Here is a 14751-nt window from a genome sequence, read left to right as displayed (position 1 = left end):
CCTAATGAATTGTTCCAGTGCTTAATCAAACAATATTGTAGTTAGCCTTACACTGACAAGATAGATGGCAACATCAGCCATGAGAGCAGACATCAGTTAATAAATAGCTAGCTAGCTATGGAGTTAGCGACGTTTCATTGATTACCTTGCTACATTACGTTAGCTTAACTAACTAACTAACAAACATGCCAGTGCTAGCAGCCGCATCAATATCTGTACTGGGGAAATGTGCTAGATTATATAACTAACACCGGTCTAGCTAGCTAGCTACTAGCCCGTTGATGATCGATTGCTTCGAGCCAGGCCCTACCTGGTGTCACTGTTTGGGTGTCAGTGGACGAAAAATGTGCTACAAACTGACGTTGGAAAGGTAACGTTAGTTAGAGTCCACCTTTGCCTTGGAGACTGCGTACAGAGTAACTAGCTAGTTCAACTAAGCTAACTTAGCTAGCCAACGTTGTAAAATGACATTTACCTTCGTCTGCAATGTCCATATTCATAGATGAGGCTCTGCCCCTCTTTTGGAGTTATACAGTAACGTTAGTTTGCTATCGCACACCCATCCACAACGTGAATTTCACCGTTTTTAGCCGATTTGGATCAGACTATCCTTGAAGTCAGATACATTGACTATCCTAAAATGGTGTCCACTTTGAACACCAGAATCCCTCCTGTTTCGTGACACGCTCGGACCATGTATTTTGGACCGGTAGCGATTGTCAAACCGAGATCGCTAGCAGACCTCTTCCTTGCAAATGCAAAACGATGGAGGAGACGAATAAGACATTTACCCGACACAAGTGACACCTTGCGACAGTGTGCGCCGTTTTCCGTCAGCGGTCACAGCTTCCGGATTCTGCGTCACATGGTACCATTTTGTGGTTTCTGGCACGTGTAGATAGTGACATCCTGTGGTATTTAGCCGGTACTACATCACACCGATATATCTGTGACTGAATCCCATTTCTTTAAATTGATGTCTGATCCACCGCTTTACCCCGTTATGGTATTTACAATGAATCTCGGGAATGTAATTGGAAACTGCACACAGCTAACTTTACAACAAATGCTCACATTACCAAAGCAAGGTCAAGTATTGTTAATATCTTTAACGCACACGGCATCAGCGGCGCTGTGGCTTAGTTGGTTAAAGCGCCTGTCTAGTAAACAGGAGATCCTGAGTTCGAATCTCAGCAGTGCCTTTTTGAGACGGTAGGTTTGTACAGTTCGAAATTATCCCAGTTAAAACTCGACTAAGGCGAATTGAATGATTATTACACGTTTACATTTTCTACACTCACGTTGCAGATTATAAAATGATACATTTTGGTGGGTTTGGACTTCGGACTGGGAACGGCGCTCACGCTGTCGAAGAGGGCGTTCCTTGCAGTCAGCCATTCACATAATTCTTTTCACTTTTCCACCGCGGAAGAAAACTAAACTCTAACGGGAAGGGGGCAAATACACTATTTTTTAGAGTCAGTGTGCGGGGGTACAGGTTAGTTGAGGTAATTTGTACATGTAGGTAGGGGTGAAGTGACTCTGCATAGATGATAAACAGCGAGTAGCAGCAGTGTACAAAACAAATGGGGGGGTCAATGTAAATAGTCCGGTGGCCATTTGATTAATTGTTCAGGAGTCTTATGGCTTGGGGGTGGAAGCTGTTAAGGAGCCTTTTGGACCTAGACTTGGCGCTCCGAGACCGCTTGCCGTGGGGTAGCAGAGAAAACAGTCTATGACTTGGGTGACTGGAGTCTGACGATTTTATGGGCTCTCCATTGTATGTGGAAATAACTAAGGCTTGTAGGCTATAACGTTGCCATCTAGTGCAGAGTCAGCATGACGCACTTAGTAATGAGTAGGAACATTTTAATTACCGACTTATGTCCAAGGATTCCGTATCGCTGTATCGATTAATAAAAATCCATGTGTTTCAGTGTAGCAGTATGCTGTCTCTATACATGTTTGTATGGTTATGTGTGTGATTCTCAATGTTATCTCTTTCCAGATGGCCAATGAGGCGAAGCCTTGTCCATGTGACATGGGATACATGATGGAGTACGGCGGTGTTGGCCAGGAGGTCCAGATAGAACACATCAAGGCCTACCTGGTCAAGCCTCCCTCTGATTCAGACAAGGCCATCATCATCATTCAGGACATCTATGGCTGGCAGCTACCCAACACCAGATACATGGCTGACATGCTGGCCTCCAATGGATACATGTATGTAACAATGCATACTTAAAACCTCTCTGGGGTATGTGGGATGCTAGCGTCCCACCCGCCAGACAACAGCCAGTGAAATAGCAGGGCGGCAAATTCAAAACAAACATACAACTATTATACCCCATTTTAAAGATACACTTCTCGTTAATCCAACCACATTGTCCGATTTCAAAAAGGCTTTACGGCGAAAGCATAACATTAGATTATGTAAGGACAGCGCCTAAACAAGAAAAACCACAGCCATTTTCCAAGCAAGGAGAGGCGTCACAAAAACCAGAAATACAGCAAAAATGAATCACTAACCTTTGATGATCTTCATCAGATGACACTCCCAGGACTCAATGTTACACAATACATGTATGTTTTGTTCGATAAAGTTCATATTTATATCCATAAACCCCATTTTACATTGGCGCGTGATGTTCAGAAAATGTATTGTCTCCAAAACTCCCGGTGAATGAGCACATCAATTTACAAAAATACTCATCATAAACATTGAGAAAATTTACAACAGTTATTAAAAGAATTATAGATACACTTCTCCTTAATGCAACCGCTGCGTCAGATTTTAAAATAGCTTTACGGCGAAGCACATTGTTCAATATTCTGAGTACAGAGCTCAGCCATCAAAGCAAGCTATACAGTTACCCGCCAAGTTCTGGAGTCAACAAAACTCAGAAATAGTATTATAAATCTTCACTTACCTTTGCTGATCTTCGTCGGAATGCACTCCCAGGACTCCCACAAGAGATGTTCGTTTTGTTCGATAAAATCCATATTTATGTCCAAATACCTCCGTCTTTGTTCGCGCTTTGAAATCACTAATCCAAAGGCATAATGCACGAGCGCAAAACCCGAGACAAAAAGTCAAATAGTTCCATTACCGTTCGTAGAAACATGTCAAACGATGTTTACAATCAATCCTTAGGGTCTTTTTAACATAAATCTTCGATAATATTCCAACCGGACAATAGCGTATTCATTACAGAGGAAAAAGAAGGAACGGTGTGCCTGCGCAGTAAACAACTCACTGGTCCCAGGCTTGAGACAGCTCTTATTCTCTCCCCAGTAACAGTAGAAGCATGAAACAAGGTTCTAAAGACTGTTGACATTTAGTGGAAGCCTTAGGAAGTGCAAAATGACCACACAGATACTGTAGTTTGGAAAGGCAATCAATTGAAGGACTACAAACCACTTCCTGGTTGGATTTTTTCTCAGGTTTTTGCGTGCCATATTAGTTCTGTTATACTCACAGACATCATTCAAACAGTTAGAAATTTCAGAGTGTTTTCTATCCAAATCTACTAATGCATATCCTACCTTCTGGGCCCGAGTAGCAGGCAGTTTAATTTGGGCACGTTATTCATCTGAATTTCCGAATACTGCCCCCTGTCACCAAGAAGTTAACAATGTTGTTACTTACCATGTACTGTAATTCACCAGTAAATGCCAGGTATATTACCAGTATTGTCATGCTGGCTGTCTATCTCCCCCCAGTGCAGTGTGCCCTGACTTCTACATTGGAAAGGAGCCATGGAGTCCATCACATGATTGGTCTACCTTTCAGCAGTGGTTGGAGGACAAGAAGCCCACCAATATCAACAAGTAATGCAAACATTCCCATTGGCCAGAGAGTTGTCGCAGAAAGCCAGACTTCACTCCATAATCTCACATCTGTATACAGTATTAATCTCTATCAGCACACATCCACTGTTGGCCAGCAGAGGGTGCCATCACGAAGCCAGACTTGTTAGTCTTATATTCTGTCAATAGAATATAACTTTATTCGAAAATAACTTTATCCCTCTGTTAACTTACAAGTAAAATGTGTGTGCCCTGTGCTCCCCCAGTAACCCAACCTCTTCCTCCCCTCTCCCCCTGCTGTCTGTCTGTCTGTCTGTCCGTCCGTCCGTCCGTCCGTCCGTCCGTCCGTCCGTCCAGGGAGGTGGACGCAGTCCTGAGGTTTCTGAAGAGCCAGTGTGGGGCCCAGCGTATTGGGGCAGTGGGCTTCTGCTGGGGGGGGGTGGCCACCCACTACCTGGCTCTGCAGTACCCTGAGGTCAGGGCAGGGGTATCTGTCTATGGTAAGGGTAGGGTTCAGAGGCCTGTCCAATCAGAATACAGTAATAACCATGAGGTAGAGTGTCTACCAACAGTCGCAATCTAGGCTGATTACATTGCATACGCCTGCCAGATCTCGTAAGGTCTAGCTAACCACATCATATGATGTGGTCCCGTGTAGCTCAGTTGGTAGATCTCGTAAGGTCTAGCTAACCACATCATATGATGTGGTCCCGTGTAGCTCAGTTGGTAGATCTCGTAAGGTCTAGCTAACCACATCATATGATGTGGTCCCGTGTAGCTCAGTTGGTAGATCTCGTAAGGTCTAGCTAACCACATCATATGATGTGGTCCTGTGTAGCTCAGTTGGTAGAGCTTGGCGCTTGTACCGCAGTACAAAAAAGGTCTAAAAATATATGCACTCACTACTGTAAGTCACTCTGGATAAGAGTATCTGCTAAATGACAAAAATGTAAAAAATTTAAATAAATGATTTAGCAGCCTGATTCCCGACTGCACAGTCGATAATATCAAACACAACCATTGGTTGATGCAGTGCAACAGCTGCAATGTAGTTGGTCTGGAACACAACCATTGGTTGATGCAGTGCAACAGCTGCAATGTAGTCGGTCTGGAACACAACCATTGGTTGATGCAGTGCAACAGCTGCAATGTAGTCGGTCTGGAACACAACCATTGGTTGATGCAGTGCAACAGCTGCAATGTAGTCGGTCTGGAACGCAACCATTGCGCTTGCCTAGCAGGCTAGTAATGCTAATGCTATGCTGTTTGGATGTGACTGCGTGTCTGCAGGAATCATCAGGGAGAGGGAGGACAGGTATGAACTGAAGAGCCCGACACTGTTTATCTTCGGAGAGAAGGATGACGTCATCCCACTGGACCAGGTCTGGTATTATTAAATACTACACAGTACTACATTTTAAAAAGAAAAAAGTCAATGTAGATCATACATATATTGAAAACTATATTGAGCACCATCTATTGCAAGCCAGAGTGATCTCTTGAGTGAAATGAACCTTCACCATCAGCATCTCTGTCGGTTACTGGCCTTATACCACAATTTAGTGTCATCCAATCAAATGCTTTGAGTTGTGTTTCAACCATCCTATCACCAGTTCATTAATTCCCTGTTGTTTCCTTCCAGGTGAGTGTCCTGGAGAAGAACCTGCAGGAAAAGTGTACAGGTGTAGACTACCATGTGAAGGTCTTCCCAGGTCAGACTCATGGCTTTGTTCACCGGAAGAGAGAGGACATCAACACCACAGACCAGCCCTGCATCCAGGAGGCCAGGACAGACATGCTCAACTGGTTACAGAAATACATGTAGAATATCTACAGTGCAGTTGTCTATCATCTGCCGTCCATGGTAGAGTGAACAGAAAGGATAAAAACACAAATCCAATTTCTCTACACCACTAAGCTTATTAAAAATAAATAGCTAATGTAATTGATCATCAGCTCTGAGGTAATTTCCACGTATGTCCTTTCTGAATAGCAGCCTATCTGGTGATTATCATGCCCATTGTATTTATCATGATCAAATTCAAGCTGTGTTTTAATGTGGAATCTGCAGTTGCCATATTTGTAGTAGACTTTAGTTTTGTACCTTTTTCTTGCAGTAGATTGTATACATGATCTCTTCATTGTATACATGATCTCTTCCTTGTATACATGATCTCTTCATTGTATACATGATCTCTTCCTTGTATACATGATCTCTTCATTGTATACATGATCTCTTCCTTGTATACATGATCTCTTCCTTGTATACATGATCTCTTCCTTGTATACATGATCTCTTCCTTGTATACATGATCTCTTCATTGTATACAAGATCTCTTCCTTGTATACATGATCTCTTCCTTGTATACACGATCTCTTCCTTGTATACACGATCTCTTCCTTGTATACATGATCTCTTCATTGTATACATGATCTCTTCATTGTATACATGATCTCTTCCTTGTATACATGATCTCTTCCTTGTATACATGATCTCTTCATTGTATACAATCTGTACGTTTTGCATACATAATCTGTTCATTTTGTATGCATTGTACACATTACCTCTTCATTGTATACATTATCTGTACATTTCGTATACATTATCAAACCAGGCATTACTTTTAACTGCAAAGTGTAAATGTCATATAAATGCAAGTATATTTTATTTCTGATTTGATGTTTGTGTATAATATCATGTAATACCCAATGATATCAATAAAGATATTATGATTCATGTTAATGTATCATTGTAATCTCATGTGCACATCTTATCCTGTATTCAGACTGGCTCAATCTGCTCTCCAGCCACAGCTGTTGTAGAGGTGTTTACTTTGGCTGACCACAAACAATAACACAGGCTGAGCAGGAAGGGAGAGATCTTCAACTAATGCACAGGTTTACTTTTCCCACGGTCTGAGAGAACATCAGACAGTCTTTGGCACTTGATGTTTTTTCTATTTTTTTCTGTCAGAAACATGTTAAATTTCCATCTAATTAGGGCTGACCCCGTTTAGTGGACTGGACGACTGTTTGGTCGGAAGGCTGGTGGTCGACCGATAATATTTTAGTAGGGCAGTTGCAAAACAAATACTACATTTATGGCACGTCTTGATTGATGGCACACCAGTAGTACATTTACCATTAATTCCCATCATTTCTAATCTACCAGTGGAGGCTCCTCAGAGGAAGAAGGGGAGGACCACCCTGCTCAGTGAATTTCAGAACAATTAAAATTGTAAAACAAAGTTATTTTTAGATAAAACTATACTAAATATAATCACATCACCAAACAATTGATTAAAACACTATTTTGCAAAGGTCTACAGTAGCCTCTACAGCACTCTGTAGGGTAGCACCATGGTGTAGCCAGAGGACAGCCAGCTTCTGTCCTCCTCTGGGTACATTGACTTCAATACAAAACCTAGGAGGTTCATGGTTCTCACCCCCTTCCATAGACTTACACAGTCATTATGACAACATCCGGAGGACATCCTCCAGTCTATCAGAGCTCTTGCAGCATGAACTGACATGTATAAGCTACAGCTAGCTAGCACTGCAGTGTATAAAATGTGGTGAGTAGTTGAAGGAGAGAAAATAGTTGAACAGTTTTAACCAAATACATTTCTTCCAAAATGAAGGAGAAGCAAGAGAGAAATAGTGTCTTTTTTTAAAACTTTGAGTTTCACTTACTTAGCTAGCAAATGCAGCTCGTTAGATTAGTCAACTGAAACACCCTTCTCAAACAGAGGGATGCTACAGTGGCTTGAGAAAGTATTCAGCCTTACAACCTGGAATGAAAATATTTTTTTGGGTGGGGGTTGTATCATTTGATTTACACAACATGCCTACCACTTTGAAGATGCAAAATATATTTTATTGAGAAACAAACAAGAAAGAATAAAAAACATTCAACTTGAGCGTGCGTAACTATTCATCCCCCCCAAAGTCAATACTTTGTGAGCGACCTTTTGCAGCAATTACAGCTGCAAGACTCTTGGGGAATGTCTCTATAAGCTTGGCACATCTAGCCACTGGGATTTCTGCCCATTCTTCTTGGCAAAACTGCTCCAGCTCCTTCAAGTTGGATGGGTTCCGCTGGTGTGCAGAAATATTTAAAAGTCATACCACAGATTCTCAATTGGATTGAGGTCTGGGCTTTGACTAGGCCATTCCAAGACATTTAAATGTTTCCCCTTAAACCACTCGATTGTTGCTTTAGCAGTATGCTTAGGGTCATTGTCCTGATGGAAGGTGAACCTCCGTCCCAGTCTCAAATCTCTGGAAGACTGAAACCGGTTTCCCCCAAGAATTTCTCTGTATTTAGCGCCATCCATCATTCCTTCAATTCTGACCAGTTTCACAGTCCCTGCCAATGAAAAATATCCCCACAGCATGATGCTGGGGGATGGCGGTGTTGGTGTTGGGATGGTGTTCTCGGGGTGATGAGAGGTGTTGGGTTTGCGCCAGACATAGAATTATCCTTGATGGCCAAAAAGCTCAATTTTAGTCTTATCTGACCAGAGTACCTTCTTCCATATGTTTGTGGAATCTCCCACATGCCTTTTGGCGAACACCATACGTGTTTGCTTATTTTTTTCTTTAAGCAATGGATTTTTTTCTGGCCCAGCTCTGTGGAGTGTGCAGCTTAAAGTGGTCCTATGGACAGATACTCAAATCTCCACTGTGGAGCTTTGCAGCTCCTTCAGGGTTATCTTTGGTTTCTTTGTTACCTTTCTGATTAATGCCCCACTTTCCTGGTCCGTGAGTTTTGGTGGGCATCCCTCTCTTGGCAGGTTTGTTGTGGTGCCATATTCTTAAATTTTTTTATAATGGATTTAATGGTGCTCCATGGGATGTTCAAAGTTTCAGACATTTTTTTTTAACCCAACCCTGGTCTGTACTTCTCCACAACTTCCCCTGGTCACAAACAGCTGATGTGTTGTGCATTGAAGTCCACAAGCGAAGGGACAAGGTGAGAGTAGGAGAGCGCATAGAAGGAATACAACGTGGATGATATGAAAGTGAACTGTGTTTCCACGTGATCAGGGGTGTATTCCTTCCACCCATTCTGTTGAATTTTTTTTTTTAAGCGGAAGCAAACGGGGAAAAAAAACAGGGATAAATGTACCTGAATTTGTCCAATAGAAACTCTAGTTTGCAACTGTTGGACTAATGATGTCACCCTATATCAGCTAGATTCAGTCAATAGTGTGTAAGGCGGTATTGAATGTCACTGTCCATGTGTCACTGTCTGCCGACCTGTGTGCACCTACGTTGTACATTTTCATTCGTAGGCTAGGTTGTAGAAACCTCATGATGGGTACAAGGGAAAGTTAGTGTATCATGTAGTTGCCCAAACCTATCGCTGTTAATTATTTTTTCATGAGCATGGCCTTATTTATATTACAGCATATTGGATGACTCTCATTCATATGTCATTCACCTAGTTCAATGTGTCTTCATCTTAAACAACACTGACTGCCGCTGTAATCTACAATGTTTGTTTGGATGACGTCATTTCTGTTAATGCATTCAATACATTATTATTAGTATTTTACAGTTCTCATTGTCAGAGTGGACAAGTTGTTTGCAGAGCACACAACCTAGTCTATAGTTGTGAGAAACACGTTTTAGTTTTTTCCTTCCATGTACGAGTTGTCAATTTATTAATTGTGCTTTGTTTGGAGTGCTCCTGTCAATGTTGAGTAAGAACGCGCACCTGATTATGCATAGAAGTAGGCCAAGGCTACTTGGCCAGTGTGCAAATGTAGACTTATAAATGTGCCCATTTGGGGATCTGATAGTATTTCTGATTGTCTTAACTCGCCACTAATGAGCTGTGGAGCTTCTCAAAGTATTTTTTTCTTCACCTCAAACAGCAAGTAAACAAAGTCTATTTTTACATCTATTGAGAATGAAAATAGTTCCTCAATGTAGCCTATTTTAAAAATCTTTCCAGCTCTCTCCCTTTTGATAATCACTTAGCATGAAAGGGGAAAAATGTCATGCTCTAATCTACAGTTGAAGTCAGAAGTTGACATACACTTAGGTTGGAGTCATTAAAACTCGCTTTTCAACCACCACAAATTTATTTTTAACAAACGATAGTTTTGGCAAGTCGGTTAGGACATCTACTTTGTGCATGACACAAATCATTTTTCCAAAAATTGTTTATACAGATTATTTCACTATCACAATTCCAATGGGTCAGAAGTTTACATACACTAAGTCGACTGTGCCTTTAAACAGCTTGAAAATTCCAGAAAATTATGTCATGGCTTTAGAAGCTTCTGATAAGCTAATTGACGTCAATTGGAGGTATACCTGTGGATGTACTTCAAGGCCTAAACTCAGTGCCTCTGCATGACATCATGGGAAAATCAAAAGAAATCAGCCAAGACCTCAGAAAAAGAATTGTAGACCTCCACAAGTCTGGTTCATCCTTGGGAGCAATTTCCAAACGCCTGAAGGTACCACGTTCATCTGTACAAACAATAGTACGCAAGTATAAACACCATGGGACCACGCAGCTGTCATACCGCTCCTGCTTTGCTGCAGGAGGGACTGGTGCACTTCACAAAATAGATGGCATCATGAGGGAGGAAAATTATGTGGATATATTGAAGCAACATCTCAAGAGAGCGTGTGCGAGCCTGGAGGCATACGAACCTGACTCAGTTACACCAGCTGTCAGGAGGAATGGGCCAAAATGCACCTAACTTATTGTGGGAAGCTTGTGGAAGGCTACCCGAAACATTTGACCCAAGTTAAACAATTTAAGGGCAATGCTACCAAATACTAATTGGAGTGCATGCAAACTTCTGACCCACTGGGAATGTGATGAAAGAAATAAAAGCTGAAATAAATCATTCTCTCTGCTATTATTCGGACATTTCACATTCTTCAAATAAAGTGGTGATCCTAAAACAGGGAATTGTTACTAGGATAACATGTCAGGAATTGTGAAAAACTGAGTTTAAATGTATTTGGCTAAGGTGTATGTAAACTTCCGACTTGAACGGTAGGTCATAAAATAGGCCCACCTGATTACTTCTTATCCCTTGCACAAATAGCCTACAGCTGTGTCTGTCCGGGACTCACTGGTGCAGGAAACATGCAGGTTTGATTGTATCAACATCGTTCAGCCTGAAGGTTGCACTATGTTTTAAGTTCCTTGCAGACAAGCCATGCATAGACAACGTGATTTATTTTTAAATCAGGATATTTTCTACCTGCAGGCTGCAATGTTTTTATTTGTTGGCTTTATGTAGGCATTTTTTTTATATTTTTTTTTTACATAGAGTAGTTGGCAATGGAAGTTAATTTTAGATTTTGCCCAATTTTCATTTTGGTTTAGATATCATTTTGAGATACGTAGATTTTATTATAAAATACATGAAACTGTTCCACGAAAATGTGCATATAAAAATCACAACTGGCATGCAGATTGATAGAACTGGTCATTTAAATTGGCATTCCAAACGGAAAAGGTTGCCAACTCCGGGTGGAGCCTGTTACTGGCAACTTCGGGAGCTTAATGGCAGAATCTCCAAAGGCCATCAGAAGGTGGTGATTCCGGAAGAGTTTATTTTCTTCTGGTTAGGCCATCTTGATCTCTGCCTCCCTCGAGTCATCTGTGTCTTAATTATTTACATCACAGTGTGCTTAAAGCATCAGACAAGCTCAGTAGTCAACATATTGTTTTTATAAAAAATAAACACGTTTTAAAATTTCAATCAGTCGAAAGAACAGAAGACTCTTGGTCACCAAGATTTCAAGCTCACTACGTTCTGAGTGTACAGTATATACTGTAGAGAAGGGACTGAGCCTCATCGACTACATCATTTCTGAAGAGGTTCCATTTCAGAATGAGGGGTGCTGAAACTCTGCCGGTGTTGCTGCTCTGTCTTTCTGGGGCATGGGCTCAGGGAGAGAGCGGAGGGGTCAGAGAGAATGTCATCACTCAACAGGGTCACAGTGGAGGAGACCACCACCACACCTGATGATATCTGGACGGAGCTGAGAGACATGGTGGTGGAACAGGGAGTGGAGCTGACTGTCACTGAACTGCAGCGTCAGAAGAACAAGGTGGAGACAGAACACATGTTATGTTAACACCAGAACAATTTATTCTTAGCTATATTCTAGATTTTAAAACACAGCCAGTGAGAGTGAGGTGAAGGAGCTAGAAAGAGAGAACAGTATTTACTGTGTGATCACCCTCTAGTTGTTCTGTGTTGAGCTAAAATGAAGAGTCAGGAAGTTAGGGCTTCCTCGGTGTGCAAATCTACTTCTCACAACCTTAATTAAGGCATTACAAAAGGCTTAATGTCTGTCGGTCATTAACTTCCTATTTACATTCAGATGCTAGCATTAAACAACAGTAACTATAACAGCTGCTTCCTGATAAAGGTTGAGCGGACAGCACACTGCTAGGTCTTATCCAATCAGTTGTAACCAGGGGTAACTCCTGCACTGTCTGCTAGCTGGAGGCATAAGGGGAGTATGGTGCAAAATAATGTCCTTGGCATTATTCCAGAACTTTCACTGAGACTCAGCCTTATAAAAATGACATCCTTTCTGAAGAGTTATCATTTCACAATGAAGGTTGCTGCAGCTCCATAGAAACAAGGTGGAGGAGCTGGAGAGAGTTAACAGCTAATAAACCAAACCAAAATAAACCAATCAGATAGTTTACACAGGTAATAAAGTAATCAGATAGATAATGTGTTCATTCTGTTCGAACCCATATTTGAGTTTTGTACGTGGTTGTTACGGCTGTGAATCTCTTCCTGTGATTTCAGCCCTGGATGGTAGAGTGACAGCTGGTTACACAGGGGAGACAGGTAATGTCTCCAAGAAACATTATCCTAAGGTTAAGGTTCAGTTGAATCTATAGCTTTATGTAATACTGTGTTGGAGGCCAGATTGAGTGCCAGTGAGAAGGAGGTGGAGGTTCTGAAGAGAGAGACTGCAGGTAACACAGACATGACCAACTGGGCACAGACGACAGTTCAACGTCTAGTTTTCAACTAAACGGGACTTCAACATGATTACTTTTTTCAAATTCAATCCGTTTTCCATGTTGATTCAACGTCATCACATGGATTTTGGGGGTTGAAATTAATGTGGAAACAATGTTGATTCTACCAGTTTTTGCCCAGTGGTGAACTAGTAAATTGGTTTTATGAACACTGCTAATGTAACTTTCTAAATGCACTGCATTAATATGTTGTCTTGTGTTTTTCTGTGTTAACAGACATACCAAAGGTGGCCTTCTCGGTTGGTTTGACTGACTCAGGACCCATCAATACACTAATCACACTGCCAGTCCAGCAGAATCGTCACAACCCAACTAATGTTACTAGTCAACACACACTGAATCCATCTACAGTCCATCTAACATACAGTCCAGTGTCTATGAGTGACAGACAGTGCTGATTTCTTCCTGCTTCTCCTCTGATGCAGGTATCTTCACAGCACCAGTGGGAGGAGTCTACTACTTCAGATTCACTGCCAGTCCACAATGGATTGGTGTATAACTTTACCAAAATGACCTGTATGTTATGTATAATAGGTAACAATGCTGGCGAAGTTGATGCGTACATATCTAATGGTTTGTCTCTAGGTGGTCTACATGAGTCTCCACCAAGACGTGGGTCAAGATGTCACAGCACCTTCAGTGGGTTCCTGCTCTTCCCTATTTGAGGGCAGCATCATTTTTATTTATTTTATTTAACTAGGCAAGTCAGTTAAGAACAAATGCATATTTACAATGACGGCCTACCGGGGAACAGTGGGTTAATTTCCTTGTTCAGGGTCCGAACGACAGATTTTTACCTCGTCAGCACGGGGATTCGATCCAGCAAAATTTTGGTTACTGGCCCAACGCTCTAACCACTAGGCTACCTGCCGCCCCACCATGCTATAATGAACTCAGCTTTTTGATGTGAGCAGTTCTGGTGTTAAAGAACCCCGATCTTTTTAGCCAATAAACTGCATTCTAAAAATACCAGACTTTCTTTTATACTTCCTATTTGTCCTGCTTTGGATTTGTAAATGCACATCCTTGTGTGGACAGTCCCCATTCATACATGGGTCATTCATTCAACCAATTGGGTGCCTTTTGAGTAGCGTAACTTTGTAAAAAAATAAAAATAATAATTAAAACACGGTTGATTTTTACCTTACTTTAACATTGTGATAAAGAGCACATGTTCAACTTAAACATGTTTTCATTAAGAGTTATTGGTTGTTTAGCAACAAAACCAAGGCTTGGGAAACTATTGGGCGAAACAGACAGGGTTGGCTTAGAATGTTTACTGAAAACGTAAATATATTTGCACTATGAGCACTTGCCTCTCAAATACATTCTTCGTTGTTGGTTTGCAAGCTAGCGAATTTTAGCCATATTTGCATTGGCATGAAATCCATCAAAACAAGACATGGTATCATGAACAAGATGAATCGAGCTTAAACAAGCCACTTACGATTACTCACATGGAAGTTTCTCCTCATTTTTGCTAGCAATGGCCATCCAGAAACACAACAACAGGCTGACTTCTGCCCCATGGAAGCACGCACATCGTTTTGGTCACGTTGTCAGCTAACCCATCTATTAAGTGCAAATAAAGTCACAGGGTTGACTGTTTACTGGGTTATATCCATCCTCTTGTGACAGAGGGAATGGAAGTTTGTTGTGTGCAACAGGGAAGGGCAATTGAAAGTAACCTTCACAAAAACATTGTAATTATTCAAACATTTCTAGGTTGTCCATCTATGGGTAACAGGACTGACACGTTACTTTTGACCCACTAGGTTTTCCACAACAAAACATAAAATGGCCAGAGTAGAACCAGCTCATCTGCTTCTAGACTATGATTTGACAGACGTTACATGTTCCTTTAGATTTTTCTTTTTGTTTAAGGAATAGTTACA

The 14751-nt window shown here is 41.4% G+C and overlaps 2 protein-coding genes and 1 non-coding gene across 7 annotated transcripts in view; 2 read left to right on the top strand and 1 right to left on the bottom strand.

Moving 5' to 3' along the window:
* Positions 1 to 836, bottom strand: part of LOC106590587 (E3 ubiquitin-protein ligase MARCHF6) — a 42219-nt gene extending 41383 nt beyond the window's left edge. For both annotated transcript variants that reach the window (XM_045710984.2, XM_045710986.2), the window contains exon 1: positions 476 to 836. In XM_045710984.2, coding sequence (XP_045566940.1) covers positions 476 to 500 — 25 coding nt within the window. In that variant the 5' untranslated portion in view covers positions 501 to 836. The remainder of the gene's footprint in view (positions 1 to 475) is intronic.
* Positions 837 to 1128: 292 nt separating this feature from the next.
* trnat-agu (transfer RNA threonine (anticodon AGU)) lies at positions 1129 to 1202 on the top strand. Its single transcript has one exon. It is a non-coding gene; the product is annotated as a tRNA-Thr (tRNA).
* On the top strand, positions 1134 to 6547 carry cmbl (carboxymethylenebutenolidase homolog (Pseudomonas)). 4 transcript variants are annotated; one of them, XM_045710990.2, is made up of 6 exons: positions 1134 to 1212; positions 2009 to 2223; positions 3724 to 3831; positions 4168 to 4310; positions 5101 to 5192; positions 5453 to 6547. In XM_045710990.2, exons 2-6 carry the CDS (start codon positions 2009 to 2011, stop codon positions 5633 to 5635), a joined length of 741 nt encoding a protein of 246 aa, XP_045566946.1. In that variant the 5' UTR covers positions 1134 to 1212; the 3' UTR covers positions 5636 to 6547. The 4 variants fall into 4 exon arrangements, with proteins under 4 accessions (XP_045566946.1, XP_045566943.1, XP_045566944.1 ...); XM_045710987.2 differs by lacking the exon at positions 1134 to 1212 and adding an exon at positions 1346 to 1508; XM_045710988.2 differs by lacking the exon at positions 1134 to 1212 and adding an exon at positions 1360 to 1498.
* Positions 6548 to 14751: the final 8204 nt, after the last annotated feature.

Source organism: Salmo salar, chromosome 29 (assembly GCF_965601325.2).
Source record: "Salmo salar chromosome 29, fSalSal1, whole genome shotgun sequence".
Taxonomy (NCBI): domain Eukaryota; kingdom Metazoa; phylum Chordata; class Actinopteri; order Salmoniformes; family Salmonidae; genus Salmo; species Salmo salar.
Note: the sequence above shows the minus strand (reverse complement) of the source record. Positions and strands in the feature narration are given on the sequence as shown.

Excerpts from the sequence above, each read along its gene's own strand:
- cmbl (XM_045710990.2), top strand. The coding sequence starts at position 2,009 with ATGGCCAATGAGGCGAAGCCTTGTCCATGTGACATGGGATACATGATG. Across the intron at positions 4,311-5,100 it reads GGCAGGGGTATCTGTCTATG|GAATCATCAGGGAGAGGGAG; the intron begins GTAAGGGTAGGG and ends GCGTGTCTGCAG. Across the intron at positions 5,193-5,452 it reads ACGTCATCCCACTGGACCAG|GTGAGTGTCCTGGAGAAGAA; the intron begins GTCTGGTATTAT and ends GTTTCCTTCCAG.